Raw genomic sequence first — 23,608 nt, 5'->3', positions numbered from 1 at the left:
GCCGCCACCGCTGTCACCCGCCAGGGGAGGGGCAGCGCGGCCCCCGCGTCCCGGCTCGCCGCCCGCGGGGAGCTCGGGAACGGGCACGGTGGCGATGGCGGCGGGCCCCGGCGGCGGCGGCGGCAGCGGAGGGGCGGCGGCAGCGGCGGGAGGGCCGGGCTGGCGGTTGCCGGGGCGTGTGCTGGAGCTGGTGTTCTCGTACCTGGAGCTGCGCGAGCTGAGGAGTTGCGCGCTGGTCTGTAAGCTGTGGCACCGCGTCCTGCACGGCGACGAGAACAGCGAGGTGTGGCGCAGCTTGGCGGCCCGCTGCCTGGCGGAGGAGGCCCTGCGCACCGACATCCTCTGCAACGTGCCCACCTACAAGGGCAAGGTGAGGCCGGCCCCTCGGGGACACCCCTCTCCGGCCCCACGGGGATGCCGCCCTGGCCGCCTGGCCCAACCGTCACTGGAAACCAAGCGGGGGCCCTGAAACACATGACGGGTTTTTATCTCCCTTGCTGCCTTCCTTCTTGTTCTCTCGTAGGTCCGTGCCTTCCACCACGCCTTCAGCACCAACGACTGCTCACGGAACGTCTACATCAAGAAGAATGGTTTCACGCTGCACCGCAACCCCATCGCCCAGAGCACGGATGGGGCGCGGACCAAGATCGGCTTCAGTGAGGGCCGCCACGCCTGGGAGGTGTGGTGGGAAGGCCCACTGGGCACCGTGGCCGTCATTGGCATCGCCACAAAGCGGGCGGCCATGCAGTGCCAGGGTTACGTGGCCCTGCTGGGGAGCGATGACCAGAGTTGGGGCTGGAACCTGGTGGACAATAACTTGCTGCATAATGGAGAGGTGAATGGCAGTTTCCCCCAGTGCAATAACGCACCCAAATACCAGGTGAGCGGGGCTTGGCATGGGCTGGAAACTCTACCGTGTCTCACTGTGGCTTGCCAGGAACCTCCTCCCTCCCATGTCCTGGCTGTCTATTGAATTGGTGCCAAATACCCACTTAAGGGTTTCTTCACCTTTCCTATAGAAGGGCAAATGATTCTGCCTTGCAAGGCCTTCCCCCTTCCTTTACTGCTTGCTCAGACTACACCTGTATATGGTGTTCAGTACACCTGACCGTCTGCTTCTGAACTTCTGTCTCAGGTACTGAGTGTGAGGCACATACTGTGAGTGTCTACTTAGTCACCATGTTGCTTTTTGAAATAAAAGCTGGTAAGGCTGTTGTAGTCTTCCGAAGTAATGACTTGCCCCACAGCAAGGTGAAAGTCTGTGGTATTTTATCCCTTTGTTGTATGGCAGTGTGAGCAGAGGGTAGTGCTTATTTGAGAGTCTTTCTGCAAAAACCTGCAGCAATGCTGACTTGAATGTTGCTTGTTTGCTCGCTGGCAGCATTCCCATAGGTGACATCGCTTGCCTAGGATGCTGGGATATGATGTTCAGATAATTTCAGGTTGTTAAATAGCAAGTGCCGTTCCACGTTTCTGTTCCTGTAGAAGTGTTATCTTTGTTCTGGCTGCTGACAACTACTTTTTGACTGCTGGATTTCCTCAATTACCAACTTGAGCTGCATGTATTATAATTTCTATCTCACAATGCTGTGGCTTTGTATGAGTATTGCCTAATGTTTCAATTTGGGTGAAGATCTGTGGAGTAACTTGTATCTGATGTTTCTAAATTTCATGTAAGAGTTCACTGTCAAGCAGTTAATTCTGTCTGAAGGCTATACCTGCTGTTTGGGGAATAATATCTAAAATTAGTGTAATGAAAGAGATTTAGATCTCTTTCCACTTGCATGTTCCCTAGCGTGCAAACTGGGTAGGCACTTTACAGACTTGCTCCTTCGTGTTTGCTTTCTGCTGTACTTGTCTAGGTCTTTCTGCAACAAAAGGGTGAGGAAAGGTTTCGAAGCCAAGAGTCCCCAGCTTCTGTGGGAACTCAAGGGTGAACATAGTCGCTGCTTTCTCTCAAAATTGGTGATCCTTTGGAGTTTTTGTTATGAAGACATGTGCAGGGATGTGCTCATAGAAAACATACTCAAAGGAGTTTGTTAGTGTTGGTTAGAAGAAAAATGTGTTGGCTGGAAGAAATCCCCAGCATTGGGGCTGGCTGGTGAGGAACAGAAGTTTGTGTGGTGTCCTGCTGTGCTTGCTGCTGGTGTCTGGGACTTCTGTTTATGCCTAAAATAGTGTGTACTAGATAAATGCAGGGACCGTTGTGCATGCCTAGATCTGAGTCTTTTGCTGTGTTCAGTGTTGGTTTCACTTGTGTGTATGTATATATGTTCTGCTGCCTTGGCAAGGTGACAAGCACCTGCATAGTAGTGTATTCTAGTATGTTTCATATATGTCACTTACCTGTGTAAAACAAGTTCATTGTCTTTAAAATTGCTCTTCATGGAGCAATTGCTTGGCTATAGCAACAGTTAAATCCAGAGTTCAAGTAACTTGGAGGCCATTGCAAGGTTTCCAAACCTCTGCAGCATTCTAAAGCACATGACATGTAGTATACTCACTCTGGGTGCTCTCACAAGGTTCATACTAGAAGGGTTACGTTTACTATCATGTAGGTTGGTGCCTACATACAGGCTGCCTGCTGGAAAAGGGCAGCAGAGGTACTTGGGATCCTAGGGCATTTGAGCAAAATGGAGAAATTCCTGTCCTAAAAATAATGCAATCATGAGAAACAGGAAAGCCTTGCTTTATAATTACCTGTTGTGTTGTACGTGGCCTATGCTTCACTTTTGTGCCTATACTTGAATATGCTGACTCTATGTTTTAATTCCTCCCCTTCTATCTCTTTTTCCAGATAGGTGAAAGGATCCGAGTTATCCTGGACATGGAAGACAAAACATTAGCATTTGAGAGGGGCTATGAGTTCTTGGGAGTAGCCTTCAGAGGACTGCCAAAAGTTTGTTTGTATCCAGCAGTGTCTGCTGTGTATGGTAACACAGAAGTGACTTTGGTCTACCTGGGAAAACCTCTGGATGGATGATGTGGATTGTTTTGTTGGGACATTGAGACGTGGATGATTGGGAGGAGAAATCTGCATGTTGGTTAGAGGGAAACATGTATTAAAGGAAAACCAAAAAAGTGTGGGTGTGTGTCCAAGAACCATCGAGGGGATCACATGGAGTTTTGAAATGGAGGACCAGCCATACTTCAGGAATTGTGTTCCATTTCCTCTCTCTACCAGGCCAGAAAAATCCTCAGGGTTGCAGTTGGTTTAGTGGGAAGCTCACACATGCATTTTTCAACAGATTTCATTGCTAAGATGGCAGTGCGTGACCTTACGTGTTTAAGAAAGGATTTGATACAAAACTGTTTGAGGAAATTAACCTGAGATTTGTAAGTAGCGTGTTTTGTGAAAGACTCCCATTTTAAAACTGCTTGTTCCTTCCCTCCCCTCCCCTCCTTTGGGCCAGTGTGGGTACTAGAGGAGAGCAAGTCTGGTTGGGTTTTATTTACAGTTTTTAACATACTGAGAAGCATGGTCTGTCAGGACTGTCCTTCTCTAGTATAATGATACAAAATGTGTGCAGCTATTTTTAAGTGTATTTTAAGGGTTGTATATATAGAACACATTGAAAAGAACAGTTAAAAGAAAGGGTTTGTTTTATTCTAACTGGGATATAATTTCTTAAAGGGAAACCCCCCCACTATGTGGCATCAGAAAATATACCTCGGACAGGTATATAGCATTCATGGAAGTGTACTTCTTTTGTTGTATTGTAAAGCATTTTGAGATGCTCTTGTGGAGTACCGTGCTACACTGGGTCATTTTCCATGTCAGTTTCCACAGCTTTAGCAGCAGTTTTGTTCTCTGTAGAAAACACAAAACGTTTTCTCCACTAGGTTCCTTTCGCCGAAATTTGTGGTCCCCTTTAGGAAAAGAAGCCACAACACAACGGTGAGCTTGTCATCCTTTCACATCAATAATAACTTCTAAAAGCATTCTTACACTTTGTAATCACTGTTGTGAAATGTTTCAAAACAATGAGTAAGGAGCAATCAGTTTCTGAATCCAGACCTTGTTTTCAGCTTAAATGGCTTTATAAGGCTTTTCACTTTGGCTGAACTTTTCTTAAATGAAATAAAATCCCTCAGTACCCAAGTATCCACCTGCCGTTTTTAGTCAGGACGAGTAGACCCCTCACCAACCCTCTGATCGGGATTCTGGATCAGGTTCGGTGTCTGGACTTTTCACTTGCACTGGTTTTCTAAAAACCAGGTACAAACCCCTCTGTGTGTTGGTATACACAGGTCGCAGTGGCTATGAAGCTGAGGGGTGCAGTATGGAAGGGCTTTCTGGTGCCACCACTCTCCTCTGAGTTTGAAAGGTCTGGCTGGCTCGTGACTTGGCGTTTCCCAGAGCTGTCTGAACTATCTCGGAGTTGGGCATGCTTTTCAGAGAGGGAGAAGGAATTGTTTATGCAACCTCTTCTTGCTTTATTTGTGCAAGAGAATGTGAATTGCTTTATAGCAGACACTGGCAGTTCTCTGAGCATGGAAGAGAGAGGAATTCCTCTTAGGCTGTTGCTCGTTCCCCACCCTCCGCCTTCCCCCTGCCATTACTCGAGTCATGTGAAGAGAGTGGTGGAAGCAGAGGAGTGAGGCTCCTGTTCTACTCCTGACGAGCTATCCTTGAAGTGCTTTTTACCTGGTAGATAACCAAGTTCTGCACTGGAATAGACTATGTATGTCATTCCTATTTGAAAGGGTTTAAAAGTATTTATTTGTTTCTTGTGTTGTTTATTGCTTAAAGGCAATATCTAGGTCTGTTCCTCTTGGCTGTGTTAAAGAAACAAAATATGCAGTGGGAAATAATGTTTCAAGTGGTGCTGAGAACAACCGAAAAAATGATGTGGCACAGGCATATGAGTACCTTTTGGGCAGATCCGTTACAAGCATTGATTGTACTGGACTGTAAAGTAGGTACCTGCATAACAGAATCCTGGGGCACAAAGTAGGCAAAAAAAAGGAAACAGAGGCCTGCCCATTTTCAGAAAATTAAGTTGTCCCTCAGATGAATGTATTGTCAGTGCAGTCCTGAAAGATGCGATCTCTGTGCTTGTTCATGAATCCAATTAGATGCAAGTAAACCCTGAGAACTTCCAAGGAGTTTTATTCACAAATTAAGATTGATTTCCATTCTTCAGACTGCATCTTGCCCTATAAATAGCTTCCCTCTAAATTAGAAATGCTTAACGTTGAACATTCCTTCAGGGTGGGTTTGGGGGGACTCACATAAGATCATAACTTATTCCTGGAGACCAATGCTGGCTGTACAAAACATCAAAATAAACCCTGCTATAATTCAGAAGGTTATGTCGGTGTGGATTGCTGTAATGACATCCATGGTGTGGTGGTAGGAAAAATGGAGTAGCAGTTTGGTGTACCAGGAAGATGGAGTTGTTGGGACTGTGTGATGTGCTGCATGGCTGCTTGAAAAAGAGAATCTGATGAGTGGTTAACAAGGACTGGAAAACTCAGAGGTCTAATTGCTGTGCTTGGGAAATGACATCTTCCAAAACAGGGATGTTCGCAGATGGACAGAATGGGAAAAGGCTTTCCTGACTGCTGGAGGTCTTGATTGAAATCAAGGTGTTGTGCTCACTGCTGCAAGGTGCTTCCTTCCCAGGTCAGCTTCTAGGCTTCTCTCTGTTTCTCTAGCTTTCTGTAGGGAAGTTCAATATTTTTGTGGTGCTTTTAGGGAGAAGTAGGGGATTTTAGGAAGAAGTAGGAGACTGTGTTGTGGTTGTGAGCTCAGAGACACTTGTTCAAACTCTCTGCATCAAGGATTTATTCTAACACCTCTGTGAGCTTCTTCAGCAGCAAAGAGGTTTGATGCTGTCCTGCCAAAAATGCAGAATCACTTTTTCTAGCCCGAGGTGCTTCAAAGCCAGCTAAAAGCTGTTTGAAGTGTTTTCCCTACCCTGATTAGTGATTTAACTGCTTTGGTCAGGAGTTCATGGCTCCCATAACAGAAATCAGTCAGATTCACAGAAACTGGCTTCATAATCTCCAGGACATCCAGAATCTTTTGGTAAGTGGGCATTTTGTCTATCTTTTTAATAAAGCTCAGAATTTCTGTAGTTTAAGTGTGCTGTGAAATCCGTTGGGAGCTTAACAGTTGGTCATCTGATCTGATCATGTTTCTATGTGTTGGGAAGAGAAGAGCTCAGTATGGGACAGAGTTTGTTCTTGGTTTGGTGGTGGCTTGTTTTCACCTGAAGTCAGAAGTTGCATGACTTCTTTGTCCATAAGAGGACAGAGGAGTTGATGGAATAAACTTAATGCATAAAGTTCAGATTAGATACAAGGAAGAAGTTCTTTAAGGGTGGTGAGGCACTGGAATGGGTTGCCCAAGGAAATCATGAATGCTCTATCCATGGTGGTGTTCAAGGCCAGGCTGAATGGAGCCTCGGGTGACGTGGTTTAGTGTGAGGTGTCCCTGCCCATTGCAGGGGGGTTGGAACTAGATGATCTTAAGGTCCTTTCCAACCCTAACTATTCTGTGGTTCTATGATTCTAAGATAACATGGAAAACTGACCCTGGTAAGGATATTTTCTTGAAAGTGGGTTCTTTTCTCCACTTACAGTGCAATGGAGAGTGCACATTTCTGGGAGTCCTGCATGTGCCTTCTACTAGCAAGCACCATTTGGTTTTGTTACTTCTGGCTGTGTTTCAGTTTACAAAACTAGCCAGGAGCAGATGGCCTTGATCTTGTGGGCTGAAATTCTGCTGCCTCTGATGTGGCTGTACTCTGCCTGCCTCTGAATCCAATAGCAAACTGGAACATACTAGCTTTTCTCTCTGGTTACCAATGATCCACATTTTTGAATTTCCTTAACACATGGAGGTGTTGTCCAGATGGCTCTCTCTATTTTATTATCTTCCATTTTCACTGGGATAATCAATTAAAATAATGCTTGACCTGATAATAGTTTGATCAGTATTTGAGAGGTAACCAGCCCTCAGCGATTCCTGAAGCCGTGTATTTCAATGCTGGTATTTCAGTTCTAGCTAAATCTTTACGTGATATAAATAGCTCTGGGTGCTGGCAGGAACACAGCTATAAGTGCTGTATGTGCTGCCATTCTCCAGAGCAGTGCTTGGTTCTTGCACAATAAAGACAACTTGGTGACATCTGTAGCCAGAAACTGGCATTACTGAAATCTGCTCTAGGATCCTTTCCACATACACGTGAATGGTTAGGAGTGCAACACATTGCTCTGATAGTAGCCGACCTCATGCTAAGGAATAATTCAGTTGACAATCAGTTAAGTGGTAAATGTATACAGAAGCCTTTTCCTGCAGTGGTGCTGAGCCTTCTAGTTTATACTTCAAGCAGCTTCTTTCACGCTGCTGTGTGATGCTGTACATGTGTGATGTGTTGTGGGTCTTGTGAATGAATTCTCACACCTCTCCACGAGAGGGCAAAGTTAAGAGCGCTGTGGGAACCCAGGCTTTGAATTTCCGAAGTGCGGAGCAAAGTAAATGTTTAATGTGGAACCTTCCCCGTCGTTTCCTGTCCTCTTCCATAAACCAAACTAAACAATCCTGAATAAAACAGAGGATTGCTGAGAGGTGGATAATGGGCATAGAGTTTTTAAAATATCCTGCTTCATTTGAACCTTGATCCTGAATTAGGCTGAGCAAAACTTTGCATTTCAGGTGGCAATGACAGCAAACAGCTGTGACTCAGAGATCATCTTAAAAGGTAGAAAGGGTTTTGAGAGGCTCAAGCAAATTCTCACTTGCTGTTCCAAGGTCTGCTTCTTCCCAGACTTGTTTTTCTTCCTCTCAGGCATTTATGACCAGGAAACAGTGATATTATCAAAAACTATTAGAAACATTTAAAAAAAATAAATCCATTGCAGTTGTGGAAAAAAAAAAACCAAATCACTGGAAAGAGATTTTAAAATAAATCTCACTGTATATTACAAGTGATGTTTATTCTTCTGCAATTTCACAAGCTCAAGAACCAAGGGTGTCTTTTCTTCCATGTCTGTGCTTGCACATGTGCCGTGAGCTTGCTGGAGTTGTTTCATGTTTGCTTGAGTTATTCTGTTGTCTTAATCCTAAAACCTGCTGGCGATGTTTGAATGGGGGTGAGTTTGACAGTGTAACTTTGCCTGTTCTTGTCTTTGTGTAGTGCCTGACCCTTTTGTGAGCTCCCAGTTTCTGCAGCTTAAACCTCGGTAGTTATATCCAGAGACAGCAGGAGTGTTGCTGTGTGTAAATGAGTGGCCATCCTGGGACATGCAACCTTTATATATCTACAGTGTTTTACTGCTCAGAATGGGCACTATCACCCCGAATTGTTTCACTGTATATTTTGCAAAGTCGTTTTTAATTATTTTAAATTTTATTGTCCTTTCTTGAACTTCTGACTTCAGGCTGTGAATGTGCTCTCACTTGTACAGTGCATATTTAGAGGCATGCTCCAAAGCCAGGGACAGATGTCAGAACAGCTGGCTGGCAACAGCGTGTAGGCTACAGCTACAAAATGCAAGCATTCAAGCTTGGTAATGTATCTGCAGCAAGACATGCTGGCATCCTTTGTTCCTGATGCCTTTGTTTAAAGCAGTCCATCAGCTTCGGTTTGCAGCAGGTAAGTTGAAGATTGAGGCAAGACAAAACCTGATCAAAAACAGGAAGCACAGACCTTCTTTCAGCTCATGTAGGTGAGCATGTGCTGTGAGTATGACTTTCCTTAGACTCTCTGTAGCTCAGTAATGTGTTCAATCCCAAAGTAAGTGGGATATGGTCTGTTCTCCATAAAAAAAAAAAAAAACAAACCCCTCCATGGTACTTGTTTACGGGTAACAAATTACTTGTTGCAGCTTCAACTGAAGAAAAATTTCAGTGATTAGAGACTAAAAGCCCACAAGTGAGTTATTAAACCATGGTATAAAGTTTTGTTTCCTTAACATCCTGTGCTCAGGAGAAGTAAGCCATATCCAGTCACTTTTAAATAGTAATTTAAAAGAGTATGCTCCACCAGCTTAAATATGTGACTTAATAACTATGAAGTGCTGGACAAACCTGCCAGTATGGAAATGGATGTTCACCAAATTGCTTTCTGTGCAATATTCCAAATACTGCCATGGTTAAAGCTTTCCAGGCTCTGTCTGCCACTAACAAATCATTTTTGTTTTTTTTTTTTGTTGGCTTTTGGTTGTGGAGGTGGGGTTTTTTTTGTGCTCAGATGACTGAGAACTTTTTGCTCAGGCTGTATTCTATCTGACATAGGGCACCTCAGCCCTTCTGCAGGATGTTGGCAATATTTTCTGTTTTCTCACAGGAGACCAAGGAATACACCCTAAGTGCACGAGGATGCTCCAATCCTGAGCCCTGCAGACTGGCTTTTCTATGTCACTTGTCCCATGCTATCATGTGGGATCATGCTAGAAAGGAAGGATGCTGAGCTGCATGGCTGAAGACATGGGAAAGGAAGACTTTGGAGTGTGAATGCTTTGGCTTGCTTCCAGCCCTGATTGTAGTCCACCTTGAGAAGAGTTGTATGTGAGAGAATGTCATGTAGCAGGGATGCTTGCCCTCCTGGCCAGAGGGGAAAGCTGGGTGGGATACACTTAGCTCTGTAAGGAGCTGAGATAGTTTCACTTCCCTTCATATTAATGACAGAATTACTCACTTCTCTTAAGTAGAACAGCAGCAGGAAGGGAGTACATGTGACTACAAATGGGAGTAGTTTTTCTTGCCATGGTTTGCATTACTGAATGATGTCACAGCAGTGATTTGTCCATGCCTTCTCCTTTTGGTGGCTTGCAGCCTCCAGCTCTGACAGTTTTCAGAGTCATAGACTGATTTGGGTTGGAAAGGACCTTAAAGCTCCTCCAGTTCCAACCCCATGCCAGGGGCAGGGACACCTTCCACTAGACCAGGTTGCTCCAAGCCCTGTCCAACCTGGCCTTGAACGCTGCCAGGGATAGGGCAGCCACAGCTTCTCTGGGCAACCTGTGCCAGTGCCTCACCACCCTCACAGGGAAGAATTTCTTCCTTATATCTAATTGGAATCTTCTGTCTGTCAGTTTAAACCATTCCCCCTTCTCCTGTTACTACAGGCTCCTCTCCAGATTTCTTGTTGGTCCCTTTAGGTACTGGAAGCTGCTCTAAGGTCTCCCTGGAGCCTTCTCTTCTCCAGGCTGAACAAGCCCAGCTCTCTCAGCCTGTCTCCATAGCAGAGGTGCTCCAGCCCTCAGAGCATCTTTGTGGCCCTTGCTATGCTAAAAACTGGTGAAAATGCTGGTGTATATGGTTTATTTTATCGTACAGTACAAAACCAAGGTAAATTTATCTGGGAACCCTGCGGTGGAAAACTTGGGCAACCCTTTTGGGTCTGGCCTCCACCAAAAGCCAAACTTCAGCTGTAAGCAACCTGATTGTGGAGCTTTCCAGCCCTGGAGATCTAGGAGGAAAGTTGTTTTCTCTGGCTTCAGGCATTTCTGCAGATGCATTGCAAGCAGTTCTCTACAGCGTCTGGATTTCCAGTAGTGTCTTGTAAGGGAATGGATGCACTTGGCTTCCAGTTGCTAAAGAAATACCAGTCGCTGCTACTGCAGTATCTGATGTGTTCTGCAGTGTACCCTGCTCTCAAGACCTGACCATCTGAATGCTCTGCCACTCTCGGAGGAGGAGGTTTGCTCTGCCGTGGGGGTGGATCCCTTGCGCAGACCTCAAACCCCCAGCCTGAGAAAGGCGGATGGGTGAAGGCTGGGATAAGCGGCAGGGGCCTGGCCGCAGGGTGGGCTCGGCCGCGTGTGCGGGCGAGCAGAGGGAAATGAGCTCACTTCTGCGGCTCTCCCTTCTGCAGCCCGCTTCCTCCTCATTTACATCTCGCACCCTGGCAGCTGTGGGAGAAGGAAGAGCGGCGACCGCAGGGATGGAGCTGCTTGTGCTGGACCTGCCTGCGGGAGCAGAACCAGGGTGCAGCCTCACCCCCCAGCACTGAGGTCCAGGAAGTGGCTGCGGCTGAGCCGCTGACCAGCTCCCCTCTTCCCTTCCCGAATGGCCTGTGCTCTCAGAAACGTGTTTTTTGCTTTCTACTAAGACCTATTTCTGACACCTTCTGAGTCTCATAGAGGGTACTTGCATCTTCTGGAGACTAAAAGGTCAAAGGGATCCTCTATGAAATTAGAGGAGCTCATTGTTGGTGTCTACATCCTCAATCAAATGTCCTTCAAGCCCAAGGATGCAGTTTGCCATGGTGCTGGATGCTCATCTGGGTCCATGTAGGCTCACTGCACATGTTCAGTCTGGTGGGGTTATTTCCTTCCCCTCCTCCCTGAACTCATGCAGCCCCGATGTCTGCAGGTGTCAGCAACCAAACCAGTGCGTTGCTGCAAAGGCAAGTGAGCAAGCTTTGCTCAGAAAAACACAATTAATTCTGAAGGCTGCTTTGAAGACCCTCTTTCCACCAGAACACCTGGCAAGAACTAATGGACTCCTGGTGGCTGAAAATTGAGGAGTGAAGGTGAGCTTGGCTGTGGATAAATGGGTAATTGTGGAGCGAGACCATGCCAGGAACATGGGCTACTGATGGAAAGGGAGCAGGAGTGTGGGGGATGGAATTGGCCCAGAGGAGGATGCTCTTGCTACAAGGGGTTCCAGGCACATGAGCTGCTGCTAAACCAGAGCCTGAAAGCTGTAGTTTGGTGGCTGAATGTCAGCACTAGCATGTGCTTCCTTGGAAGAAGACAGCATGGTAAGGTAAACAAGCACACAGGTTGTTTGGCGGGGGGGGGGGCGAGGAAGCAGAAGATTTTGAAGCTGATTATAAATTGCTGATTTTTGTCTCTTGGTTTCCCCTGCAAGAAACACACCTAAGGGAAGCTGTGCTTCTTGCAGAGCTCCAGTTAAGCTGCAGCACTGGGCTGCAGAGATGCCATGCTCATGTACATGAATGCATCTGTACCATCCTGGAAGGGGACATCCTTAGTTATCCCCTGGTGATAAATGGTGCAGTGTTGAGAAATTTAGCCAGATGAACTTCAAAAGCTGTAGCTTAAAGTTAAGTTGCCCATTTTAGCTTTTCCCTTTTGGCCATGTAATGTACAATCTGTTTTCTTTTTTATGTTCACAGTTCATCTTAAATTAGAGGTAACTGCTGCTACCAGCAGCTTCTGAGATATGGTAGACCAGCTTCCTAGAGCAGGTGATTAAATTAAGTAACTTCTTGATATGTTTGCACTGCTTGTGCATGCTTCAGCCAAGCAGCAAATGGAAATTTGGTGTGGGATTTAAAGATAAAAGTTGGATTTTCTTTATTTTTCGGAGTCATCACTGACCACAGTGCCTGGGAATAAATGGCTGGAGGGAAATGTTGGTCTTCACCCTGTGACCACTCCTCTCTTTCTGAGGAGGTCCAGCAAGTGAGATGCTGCTGTGACAGAGTCGGTTGCTCGAGCCTACCTAATATTTTCTGTTTGCAGTTTCCCATGAGCCTGGGGATTGTGATGTTAGGTGACTTTGACTGTTTCCATACCTATTTGCTGAAGCCCTCCCAGGCTTGTTTCCTGGAGCAGCTGGTTCATCTCCCCATCATTGCAGGGGTGCTCTGCATCCTCTCCTTGTCAGGCAAAATGCTGGAGGCTGAGTGGAACCAGAGGCTTTGCGGGGATGCTTTGCACCATCATCCCTTGCAGAATGACTTGCTTAATTCTCTTCAATTCTCCATTGCAGTGGGAGAAACATTTCTGATTTGCTTTGCCCTGACCCATCCGAGGCTGTGGTCCTGCTGTGGTGTGGGCTGTGAATGACCCTTCTCTTGGTGATTCCACTTTGGAAGAAATCACATTTCTTGCAGGAAAACAAGGGGCATGCTAAGGTGTGGTGTTGGGGTTGCTCTTTTCTGTTGCAGTTTCCCCTTTCCCATGGGGTTCTGGTGCAGCAGCCTGGGGTTGACCAAGAGGCTGCCCTCATGTTGCAACTTTTCTCTTGGTTTGTGCTTGGCAATTTGAAGGTTGTTAAGGGGAAAAGATGATTTGGAGGAAGGAAGAGGTGGGAGGAATGGAGGAAGCTCAGTGGGTGGAAAGTTGTACGGGGATTCCCAGTCCTATCCTGCAGCTGCAGGAATTTCTGTTTTACATGTGGACACTGCTTGAAGCAGCTGAATTTTCTTCAGTGTAATCCACCTGTGTTGCTGAGCTGTTCCTGAAGAGCTGATCAGAAGAGCAGCTGCTGGCAGCTCGATCCCTATCCCTTTACTGCGCTGATGTTATAAAATAAATAAAACCCCCTCAAAGCACACGTCCACTTCTTGCCAGGAGGGCTGGGTTGGGGGCATAATGCTGCTCGAGAGGGAGAGGAGGGGAGCAAGTAGCAGTGTTGGGATATTTTCAAAGCCACATGGCTGCAGGATGTGGGGAAAGTGTGAAATGCAGCACTGTTGACAGATGCCCCAGCGCAGAGCTGGTGCCTGCTCTGCAGGACCAGCTCTGGTGTGTGGCTGCTTTCTGTGGAGGACAGGGTGGCTGGGTGCTGTGGGGGCTCTTCCATCCCATAGTGCCCTGTCAGTGAGCACCTTCACTGCTGGGGAAAGGGGGGGTTCACTGGCTTGGGTTTGGTCAAAGTTATGATCTGGGGATGAAGAAGGGGATGACATACGTTGTTTCCTCTCCCAGCCCCTCCTGGGCTACAGGGAAGAAGATGGATTGACCTTTGGGACATCACCTTGTTTGGTGGCACCATATGAAGGAAGTCTCATCAGAAGGTCACCTCTGGGCTTCCAGATCACCCAAGAGCAGAATATTACCACAGGTGAGAATGCTCAAGGTTTACAGCTCCAGGACCTTCCAGCCCTGGAGTGAACCTTTGGCAGCTCCTGTGTCTCTGAGCATCAAATGAGTGGTTTTAGTGTGGATTGGGCTTGTGGCAGGGATCTGGGGATGAGGAGTGGGTTTGTAATCATTGGCTGGTCTCAGCTCTTTGTGTGACCTTGAGCAACATCATGGGAATTTTGCCCTGTTGCAGAGCTTCTGCCATCTGCTCTGGTTCACTTGGATGAGGAGTGCTTCCTTCTTGATTTTTACACTTCAAACTTCCTTGAAAATGGAGGAAATGAAACCACAGGGCTTTTCTGTGAGTGACATGGGAGAGCTCAGGATCCTTACAGCGAAGAAATGAAATTTAGGGTAAAAAAGGCAGAAAATAATCCCTCCCTCATCATTTGTGCTGGCTGCAGGAGTTTGGGGGCCACTTGGTCTGGCCAGGCTGGGATGCCCCTTGGTGGGATGCTTGGTGTGCCACAATAACACTGTTGATCTCCCAACTGCTGCAGAAGGTCCTACTGGATGTGCAGCACAGACATTCATGGCAGTACCTGCTGATCCTACCAGGCAGGGTCATGTTACAGGGCTCAATCCTTTCTCTGTAGTTTTGAACCCTTTCCCAGCTAGGTAAATCCAGGAAAACTGTTTTTCCCCTTGGCAAATGGGCTTGCTGGGGATTTGGGTGTGCATGAGGACCCTGGGAGGAGACGTGCAGTGGGAGACAGAGAGCAGGGATGGATGGGGATGAATAGGAATGGGGCCTCCCTGTTCATATTGCCTTGAAATGTGGATTTTTGTCTGGCTCTGCCTTGGCAGTTGTAGGAAAAGCCATTTACGCTGACTCACAGAGGGACTGGCACTTGGGAGGTCTCTGTATCTGGATGTGTCTGACTTGCACCCTGAGTGCTGGGTTTGCTGAAATCTCGAGCAGCCCCAGGTGACCCAAAGGTGTGTAGACAGTGGGATCTGAGCACCCCAAATCTCACCTGGGCTGGGCACTGGTGTCCCAAAGTGGGGACTCCACTTCTGGGGACATGTTCAATCTCATTTTGGAATGCAATGGGAAATAACAGTACCTCCCTCTTTCCATGAGGAAAGGACATCCTTTGGCTCCTGTTGAAGCCCCTGTGCTGCGTGCCAGAGGCAAACAGGGGACACCACGGGAATAGTTGCCATGTGGGGGAGTACCGCCCAGCTGGTGGCTTTTCTCCAGCGCCAGAAGGGTCAGTGGCATAGCTCTGCAGGCAGGAACCCCCCATCTCCCTGGTCACTAACTGCTGCCTGAAACCTGCAGTATTTCACTGCTGGGACTGCGCAGAGGGGTCTTGGTGCAAGGGCTGGCCCCAGTGCTGGTTTGTTCCTGGAACAGCCAGGAGCTACACGGCCCTTGACAAGGGCTGGTTCCCCTCACATCTCTCTCCCTGCCTGCCCGGCCCCCACGGTTCCTCCTTGCTGGGGAGCTGTGTGCGAGTGCATGACCCGGGTTGTAAGTGCTGAGATCAGTAAGCAGAGTGCCTGGCCACGCTCTCTGCCTCCATGTGACTGCAGTTTCCGTTGGCTCCTTCCGCAAAGGCTATATTAGCACTAAGTGAGAACGCGAGTGGGAGAGAAAACCCAGCAGGTTGCACCTACCCTTGGCCCCAAGAGCACACCAGAGAGGCCACCGGCTGCAGGATGAGTTGGGGCCAACGCTGTGTGCTACACCACGCTGTGAGTAACTGCCCCCTGATACCTTTACCAGGGGAAAGCCCTGCCGGGGGGTTTTGGGGAGCTCCCCTTGCCGCCTTGAATGTGGTGGCCATGCATCTGTGGTGGCCATGCATCACTGATGCCCACGCTCCCAAGAGCCGTGGCTGTGTGGGCCGGTGCCGGTGTGCACATGGAGAGCACCTCAGGTGCTCCCAGTCCTCTCACATGTGGGCTTCTCTGTAGGGCTGGGGTTTCCTGCTGGTGCTGCTGTCACTGTCCTGGCTGGGTGAGCAGCATCCTGGCAGCCCCAGGGAGGAGTGTGGGAGAATGAAAGGTCTTCTGGTGTTGGGGGAGGCCAGTGCTAGGTGGCAAAGAGGCTGAGCTGGGTGAAGGAACGTGTGAGCTTCCATGGAGGGGTTCAGGGGCTGAAGGGCAGCTAGAGCCAAAGTCCCCATTGTTTTGGTTGCAGTGAGGACAAAGCAGGGACTCCTGCCGCTGTGTCTGGTGCAAGGTGCTGCTGGAGACCAAGGGCTTGGGAGGGTGCAAGCTGCTGAGCATCAGCTCCAGCCTGGGGAAGGCGGCTTCCTCTCCATCCCCACCAGAATAATGAATGCTGTTTTGACATATTAAAACACCAGCATATCGCTTTAGGCTGGCCCAAGGAAGGAGACAACCCAGTATATGTTCCCTGCTCCCTCTCTGTTAGGAGGCTTTGACCTGGGCTGCCAAAAATAACCCTGTTTCTTCTTCAAGCACTGGCAGTTATGAAGACACCACTTGCCAAGTCCTTGCTGAGAACTTGCTGCTCATTTGCCTGAAGTTCATCTTTTCCCCAGATGCAAATGCTGTCAACTCCGGTTCCACCAAGTTAGTAACAGGGCACCTTGTGCTGGAGACCCTCTGCTTCCCCAGGAGAGAACCTCCAGCAGGGGCAGGTGCTGAAGGGACTTGTGGTGGCTGGGCTGGTGTCCCCTGGGAGAGCATTTGACACCAGAGGCAGAAGACACAAGCACTGGCATGGGGGAAAGCCTCTTCTCGAGGGTTGCAGCTCAGTGGTGTTTGTGAGCAGCTGTGCAGTGACAATGGTGCCTTTCCCATGTGTGCTGCCAGCCCAGTCCCCATCCCTTCTTTTCTCCTGCCCTCCAAGCTCTCCTGGGTGGACCCTCCAAGGGCTCCTGATGGCGTGGGTGGGCTCAGTGCTGGGGTTCCTCACCACTTCTCCATGGGCAGCTCATGGTTGCCACCAATATGGCCTGTTGGGAGCCCATTGCCTCTGAGTGCTCCTGGGGCAATGCTGGGAGGTGTGTGCTTGCAGGCAGCAGCCATGGGCAGGAGGCCTGCTGTGCACAAGGATCACCACTGCCATGGTGGACTCCCTGGAAAACCTACGCTTTTTGGGATGAGCAGTTTTTGACCTTTTCACTTCTGTCTTCATCTCTGCAGGAGTGCTGCTGCTGACATGAAGGCCCCGCTCCCTAGTCTCTTCCTGCTTCTGGTCCTCCTGGCATTGGGATGGGGAAGCAGGGCAGTCACAGCCTGGGCAACATCTTCTGGCAGCTGCAAGCTTGTAAGTCCACCCTTGCAAACCCTCATGCTTCCAATTGCTTGGTCTTGCCCTGAAAAATCCCAGACGCCTCAGCATCTTCAGTCCTTCCCCCTCTCAGCTACTAGCTTAGTGAAGGACTGGACTGGGTGCCAAGGCTCTAAGCATAGAACCACCTCCTCCATCCTCGCTCTGCTCCCCAGACTTCTCCCTCCCCATTTCTCTCCACCTCCTGCCTCTGAGGGTGGCATTACATATCCACTTCATGATTTAGGTGCAGAGCACCATGGACTGCACTGGAAGATGGCTCAGCTCTGTCCCAGGAGATGTTCAAGGCGATACCGAGGAGCTGTTGCTTGATGACAACACTATTCAGGTTCTGGGCAATGAGTCTCTGCTCTCGTACCACCAGCTGCGGTGTCTCAGCTTGACCAAGAACCGGCTGGAGCTCATTGAGCCTGGTGCCTTCCTCAGCAGCCAAGGCCTCCATGTGCTCTCCTTGGCAGACAACCTTCTCTTCACCAACTACTCACTGACAGCAGCTGCTTTTTCTGCTCTGCCAGCTTTGAGGATGCTGGATCTATCTGGAAACCACCTCACTGAGGACATGGTATCAGTTTTGGTCTGCAACCTGTCTTCCCTGGAGTCCTTGTCAGTGGCCAGGAACATCATCATGAGGTTGGACTCATCCATCTTCACGAGCCTGACACAGCTGTTGGAGCTGAACCTGGAGAAGAACTACATCTTTGAGATTGATGAAGCTTTCACAGGGCTGCAGCGGCTGCAGAGGCTCAATGTAGCTTACAACTACCTCCCGTGTGTAGTAGAGTTTGGGCTGACCCAGCTCAGGGTGCTCAATGTCAGCAACAATGTCATTGAGTGGTTTCTGGCCCTGGAAAGTGATGACCTTTTTGAGCTGGAGGTGCTGGACCTGTCCCACAACCACCTCCTCTTCTTCCCTGTGTTGCCGCGGCAAAGCAAGCTGCACTCCTTGCTGCTGAAGGACAATGAGATGAGCTTCTACCAACGTCTTCCCAATGGCACATCCCTGGCAGATGTTACAGTGCAGTTCCTGCTCGTTGATGGCAACTCCACCAACATCACAACGGTCAGCCTCTGGGATGAGATCTGCCACAGCAACCTCTCCTCCCTGCGCCTTCTAGACATGAGCTGGAATCAGCTCTGGTACCTGCCGGAGGGTTTCCTGGCCCAGATGCCTTCCCTGACCCACCTGAAGCTCAACCAGAACTGCCTGGAGATGTTTCACCTGTCTGAGAGGGACCCTTTAGCCATGCTGACAGAGCTGGACCTCAGCCAGAACAGGCTGGTGGAGCTGGGGGTGGAGGTGGGTGCCAGGGATGTCCTGCCCAACCTGCAGCTCTTCAACCTCAGCACCAACAAGCTGCGGACGCTTCCTCCTGGGGTTTTCACCTACACCAGAAAGATCACTACTGTGGACCTCAGCCACAACCAGGTTGAACTCTGTCCCCAGCCTGTTGTTGCAGGTGAGGCAAAGAGTCCCCCCTGTGTGGACATCAGGGGTGTCAAGACCTTGACTCATCTCTCCTTGGCTGGCTGTGGTCTGAGGGGACTAGGTGGTCACCCCTTCCAGGGAACACTGCTGATGCATTTGGACCTCTCCGACAACCATCAGGTACTGTCCGGGGAGCTGGGGTGGCTGCAGGACCTTGCTCTGACACTGCAGGTGTTGTCTCTGAGGAACACCAGTCTCTCCTCTACCACTGTGGACTTCTCTGCCTTTAGCAGCCTTGTGCACTTGGACCTTTCGGGGAATTCCTTGACTGCCTTCCCCACCTCACTGGGTGCCCTGAAACTGCGCAGCCTGAACCTGCGGAACAACTACCTCCCGGCTCTGCCAAAGGACGTGGTGCAGGCACCACTGGGGAAGAGCCTGCGGGAGGTCTACCTCAGCCAGAACCCCTACAACTGCTGCACCCTGGGCTGGTGGGACTCCCTGCAGCGGGTCGAGGGCTTGTGTGTCCCTGACGGGCAAGAGGTGACCTGCAGCTATGCCTCCCGCACGCTGAGCCCCAGGGCACTGCCCGAGCCCGTCCTGCGGAGCTGCCGCTGGCAGACGGCCGATCTGGCCCTGCTCTACCTGGTGCTGGCCCTGCCCACCTGCCTGACGCTCCTGGTGGCCTTTGCCATCGTCTTCCTCACACTCAAGCCGAAGCTGCTGAAAATGGTTAAAACTCGGTGTGGGGTGTCCAGCTCTTGCTGATGGCTGAGGAGTAGTAGGAGGAAGGGCTCGGGAATGCTGCATGCGAGTGAGTTGTCAGGATTGCAGGCAGTGACCCCTCCAAGGTGGGTGAGTTGGAGTCATGATGGATGGAGCATCCAGGGGGTGCAGGGAGAACTACTGCTCCTGCTACGGATGCCGTAAGGGTACCTGAAGGGTGTGGGGCCATGTCTGGTGATGCAGCCTGAGGCCATGCTGAACATTCTCCAAGTCTTCAGCAGAAACCATCAGCTGTTGTTGGCAAGAGTCAGAATCAGAGAATCAAATGGTTTGGGTTGGAAGGGACCTTAAAACTCATCCAGTTCCAACCCCCTGCCATGGCCAGGGACACCTTCCACTAGACCAGGCTGCTCCAAGCCCTGTCCAACCTGGCCTTGAACACTGCCAGGGATGGGGCAGCCACAGCTTCTCTGGGCAGCCTGTGCCAGTGCCTCACCACCCTCACAGGGAAGAATTTCTTCCTAGAATCTAAACTAAATCTCCCTTCTTGTCAGTTTAAAGCCATTCCCCCTTGTCCTATCACTACAGGCCCAAGTAAAAAGTCCCTCTTCAGATTTCTTTTGGTCCCTTTAGGCACTGGGAGCTGCTCTAATGTCTCCCTGGAGCCTTCTCTTCTCCAGGCTGAGCAAGCCCAGCTCTCTCAGCCTATCAAGTTGAGCAGACATGACACGAAACACCTCTTGGGCAAAGTGGCATGGACAGTTTCCCCCAAACGTGTTCCCCCACCCTCCTTCAGGCTGTTTCTTTTATTTATTCACCCCAGTAGCCAGCTCCCTATTGCAAAACATCCTCCAGGTCTGCAAACAGCCTCCATGAATTGCTGGGCTGGAGCTGCACCACCAGGGCACTACAGAGAAGGGTTCTGTGGCCGCAGCTCCAGCAAGCACACAGGCAGCCCTGGGTCACCCCAGTGTGTGTGCCGGTAAGACAGGTGTTGTCAGCAGGGCTGAAAGATGTGTTTTGGGGTGTGTTGCTTGGTTAAGTCACAATTCCAGTTAGAAAAGCCCATTAAAAATAGGCCAGGCTGCAACAGTGTAAAATACTGATCAAAAGACAGTAGAGTAAGTTAAATCACTTGCAGTATTTTGCTGCAGATTTCTTTTTCTCCAGTAACTGCTGGATTAAACAGATGCAAAGGAGATGAAACAAGAGAAAGCCTTTCTCCCTGTTGCATATGCCCTCCTTCCTGCTCCCATGGGCTGGTGGCTCCAGCGGTGGTTGGGGTTTCTCCACCCAGCCCTGCTCACAGCAGTACCCGCACTCTTGTACCAGCAGCACTACCTGGGGAAGTGCTGCTTTGTTCCTCGGAGAGTTACTGTGGGTGGAAATGAGAAGTGGTGGTGGTTTGTGTTAACTCAAAAGCCCTGCTGGGACCTGGAGTGGCTTTATGCTCATGGCTCCGTAGGGCCTTTTCCAGTCTGCAGAAGATGCAGTAAAGCTATTAAGATGGACTAATGAGGTAGCAAATATAGTGTGATAATGGGTTTATTTAATGAACTCATCAGGTTTCTTATCCTTTCTAGTCTCTCACTGCAAGGATTATCTACTGGTTTGAGTCGGGATACACAGTTCATGGAGGATTGGGAAAAATAAGAAATTCACTCTCTACACTAGAACTTAGGAAGTCTTTAAAATATCGAAGTCCTTAAAGTGTTGCCACTTCCATCTCATGCTATCAGTAAAAGGCTGAACTTGTCTCGGCATCTACAAAAAGGAGAGTCTCTACAGCTTGACGTATGTTCCAGTACTACAAAGAATGACCGTACAGTAATGGCTCAGCTATGGAGTATCCATGCATAACTTCAGTGCAGGATCAGAGAATTTCTGAGACTGTGTCAGGAAGTGTTACTAGGGATGCTGAGTACAGCTCTTCACCCTTATTTTAATAATGTAAGGAAATATACAGGAATATCCAGTTTTATTCATAGGCAGAGAATGAACACCTGTCCATTGATGCAGCCACCCACAATGACATTTGGGTCACTTGGGCTGAACTGAAAGCAGTAGATGTCTTTAGGACACTCCAACAGTAGCTAGAAGGCAAACCAAAAGAGTTGAGAAATACAAATCACTCAGGTTGCTTGTTCTCTTGTTGTTTAAACACCTGACATATCAAAATTGCTGATGAAATACCTGAGGCTGGATAGGGTCAGAAACACTCCAGAAAAGTATTGCTGATTGTTGCAGCAATGACTTGTCAGAAAGGTTAATGTGTTCTTCGTAAGAAAGCCTCTGTCTTGCTGACGCTGCTATGATCCCTGAGTGAGAAAACAAATTTTCTCAGAAGAGACAATTCAAGTTTGAACATGCTGTTAATTATTCTGAGTGACTTGTACCTCCTGAATACAGTGAAAAACAAAACCAAAAATGACCCCCAAAACACAGCCATGAATTGATATTGCTCTCTTTACAGATCAACTCTGAGGAAATTGGTTTTGTTGCTTTAAGTTATTCAGCAATGAGCCATAGAACCTAAGCTTCATGGTAAAATTCAGGGGTTTTGCTACTGCTCCTGAATGGTGTAATACTGCACCTGAAATGATGGGACAGGCTTCTAGTGCCCATCATGAAATGAAATCTTCTGTAGCTGAATTTGTTTTCTATGGAGGCTCATGGCAGCTGCACCCACCCTGACAAAGCCCTGACCAAAGCCCTCAATATCTTCCCACCACAGAGCCCAGGAAAGCTCCCCACATGCACAGCTCTTGCCCTATACACAATGGTGTTGGTTGGAGGGTGCAGGGACAGGAAGTTGGGTCCTGAGCCCATGGGGGGTTACATGACCGTGTCTGAGCACAGCTCAGGTTAGATCAGGGTATAAAAGGAGCCCCACTGGGCAGCCATTTGGAGTCAGTCTTCCTTGGAGCAGCAGGTCTGCAGCTGGGGACTCTCACCTTGGGTTGGGACGTTGTCTAAGGTAACATTTGAGGTTGAGAGTCCTCCCTTTTGGGTGAGTGATTGTGCTTTGTCACATGTGGATCGTTGGTCAGAAAGTTTAGGATTCAGCAGTGTAGTGACGAATCCATGTGACATCCCAAACCTGTAGCTGGTATTGATGGAGCTTTAATTGGGTTTGAACAATAAATTTCATTTAGCCTCAATTTGGTGGCTCCATGACATTTAACTTGACATAGCCGGCAGGGTGTCCACATAGGAATTGTCACGGAGGCAGGGATGCGCCCCTTCTCTACCGGGTGAAGGTGAAGCGGTGGGGCCCACGGGCGATCCTGCGATTCGAGCTGCGGCTGTGGTAAAGGGAGCGCCGGCGCCATGTCGGGAAGGTGCTGGGCACAGGCACAGGACTGTTGGCAAGGAACGGTTTGGAGCAGCAGCTGGAGCAGACCGTTTGAAAGGGGAACTGGAAAGAGAGCGACCGCGGTTATTTGAACTAAGAATTGTAATTATGCTGGCACGAGCTGAAGAACTCCTCCACAGTACTGTCCGAATTCGGAAGCTGGTTGCGGGCACAATCCCGGAGGATTGGGACAGGGATACCTGCAGAGACTGCGATGGGAGCGCTGCTGAAGAGGTGGCTTTGCTGGAGGAAAGGGCCTTGTGACCTCTCGTTAACACCGAGAGGCAGAGGGTGTGCACGGGAACCCTCGAACCACGGTCCGCAGGCTCCTGCTCAGACCTCAGCTCAGGGGTTGCACACCCAGTTTTTGCGCAAGCCGGGCGAAACCGGAACGGGGCATCTGTGGAGGAGCTCTGACAGGGGAGGTCGGGTACTGCTCAGTGGCGAAGAAGTGAGCGGGTTTTGGGGTCCTGATCAACGGGCGGTGGGCGATCTCGTAATAACCTTCTGAGTGGCTTCTCGGGCTGGGGATAGAGCCCAGGAGCGAGAAGCACCGGCCACTGTTACAGTGAAAGGAGTGTCGGAGCTACCGGAGAGGGGACAAACTGCTGCGTGCATCCCAGCAGTGTATGAGAGAGGGCTGCCGGGAGTACCGATGTCCGCCCCAGGAGATCCCGGCCACCTCGGACCCCTCCTCAGAGGGTTACCAGATGCCCTCAAAAATACCCGTTCAGTCTCTCACTGGGAGAATCCCGGCAGCCGTTGGGCACGATCCGCCCCGCAGGATCTTCCGTGCGTGCTCTGAGTGGGGCGGAGACGGGACACGAAGTAGGGCTGGAGGTGGGCTGGGCTGATCCGATCCGCGGGGGTTAGGGCGCGGGCAACGAAGAAGCGGTTAGTACTGTGATCGCTGTGGTCATCTGGGGTATCTGTGTGCCTGCCTGCCTCCCCTTCCCACTGCAACGGCAGCTCAGGGACGTGGGCTGCAGAAGCCGCAGGTAAGTGCTCTTTGCTCTAGAGTGCTTTCGCCCACCGT

The 23,608-nt window shown here is 49.5% G+C and overlaps 2 protein-coding genes and 1 long non-coding RNA gene across 8 annotated transcripts; 2 read left to right on the top strand and 1 right to left on the bottom strand.

Annotated features, from left to right (window-relative positions):
* Window positions 1–61: 61 nt before the first annotated feature.
* FBXO45 (F-box protein 45) lies at window positions 62–5,311 on the top strand. Its single transcript, XM_057408366.1, has 3 exons — window positions 62–370; window positions 524–880; window positions 2,798–5,311. Exons 1-3 carry the CDS (start codon window positions 95–97, stop codon window positions 2,981–2,983), a joined length of 819 nt encoding a protein of 272 aa, XP_057264349.1. The 5' UTR covers window positions 62–94; the 3' UTR covers window positions 2,984–5,311.
* Window positions 5,312–12,711: 7,400 nt separating this feature from the next.
* Window positions 12,712–20,129, top strand: NRROS (negative regulator of reactive oxygen species). Of its 6 annotated transcripts, XM_057408362.1 has the most exons (5): window positions 13,179–13,484; window positions 13,639–13,774; window positions 16,228–16,341; window positions 16,918–17,041; window positions 17,292–20,129. In XM_057408362.1, the coding sequence occupies exons 4-5, from the start codon at window positions 16,934–16,936 to the stop codon at window positions 19,257–19,259; spliced, it is 2,076 nt and encodes a 691-aa protein (XP_057264345.1). In that variant the 5' UTR covers window positions 13,179–13,484; window positions 13,639–13,774; window positions 16,228–16,341; window positions 16,918–16,933; the 3' UTR covers window positions 19,260–20,129. The 6 variants fall into 6 exon arrangements, with proteins under 6 accessions (XP_057264347.1, XP_057264345.1, XP_057264342.1 ...); XM_057408364.1 differs by lacking the exons at window positions 13,179–13,484; window positions 16,228–16,341 and adding an exon at window positions 12,712–12,842; XM_057408359.1 differs by lacking the exons at window positions 13,179–13,484; window positions 13,639–13,774 and adding an exon at window positions 15,267–15,495.
* A 617-nt stretch (window positions 20,130–20,746) lies between these two features.
* Window positions 20,747–21,650, bottom strand: LOC130598723 (uncharacterized). Its single transcript, XR_008972065.1, has 2 exons — window positions 21,411–21,650; window positions 20,747–21,310 (listed from the first exon to the last, which is right to left on the bottom strand). It is a non-coding gene; the product is annotated as an uncharacterized LOC130598723 (long non-coding RNA).
* Window positions 21,651–23,608: the final 1,958 nt, after the last annotated feature.

Source organism: Pezoporus wallicus, unplaced genomic scaffold (assembly GCF_028554395.1).
Source record: "Pezoporus wallicus isolate ANWC-B61680 ecotype Strahan unplaced genomic scaffold, APGP_CSIRO_Pwel_v1 contig_4238, whole genome shotgun sequence".
Taxonomy (NCBI): Eukaryota; Metazoa; Chordata; class Aves; order Psittaciformes; family Psittacidae; genus Pezoporus; species Pezoporus wallicus.
Note: the sequence above shows the minus strand (reverse complement) of the source record. Positions and strands in the feature narration are given on the sequence as shown.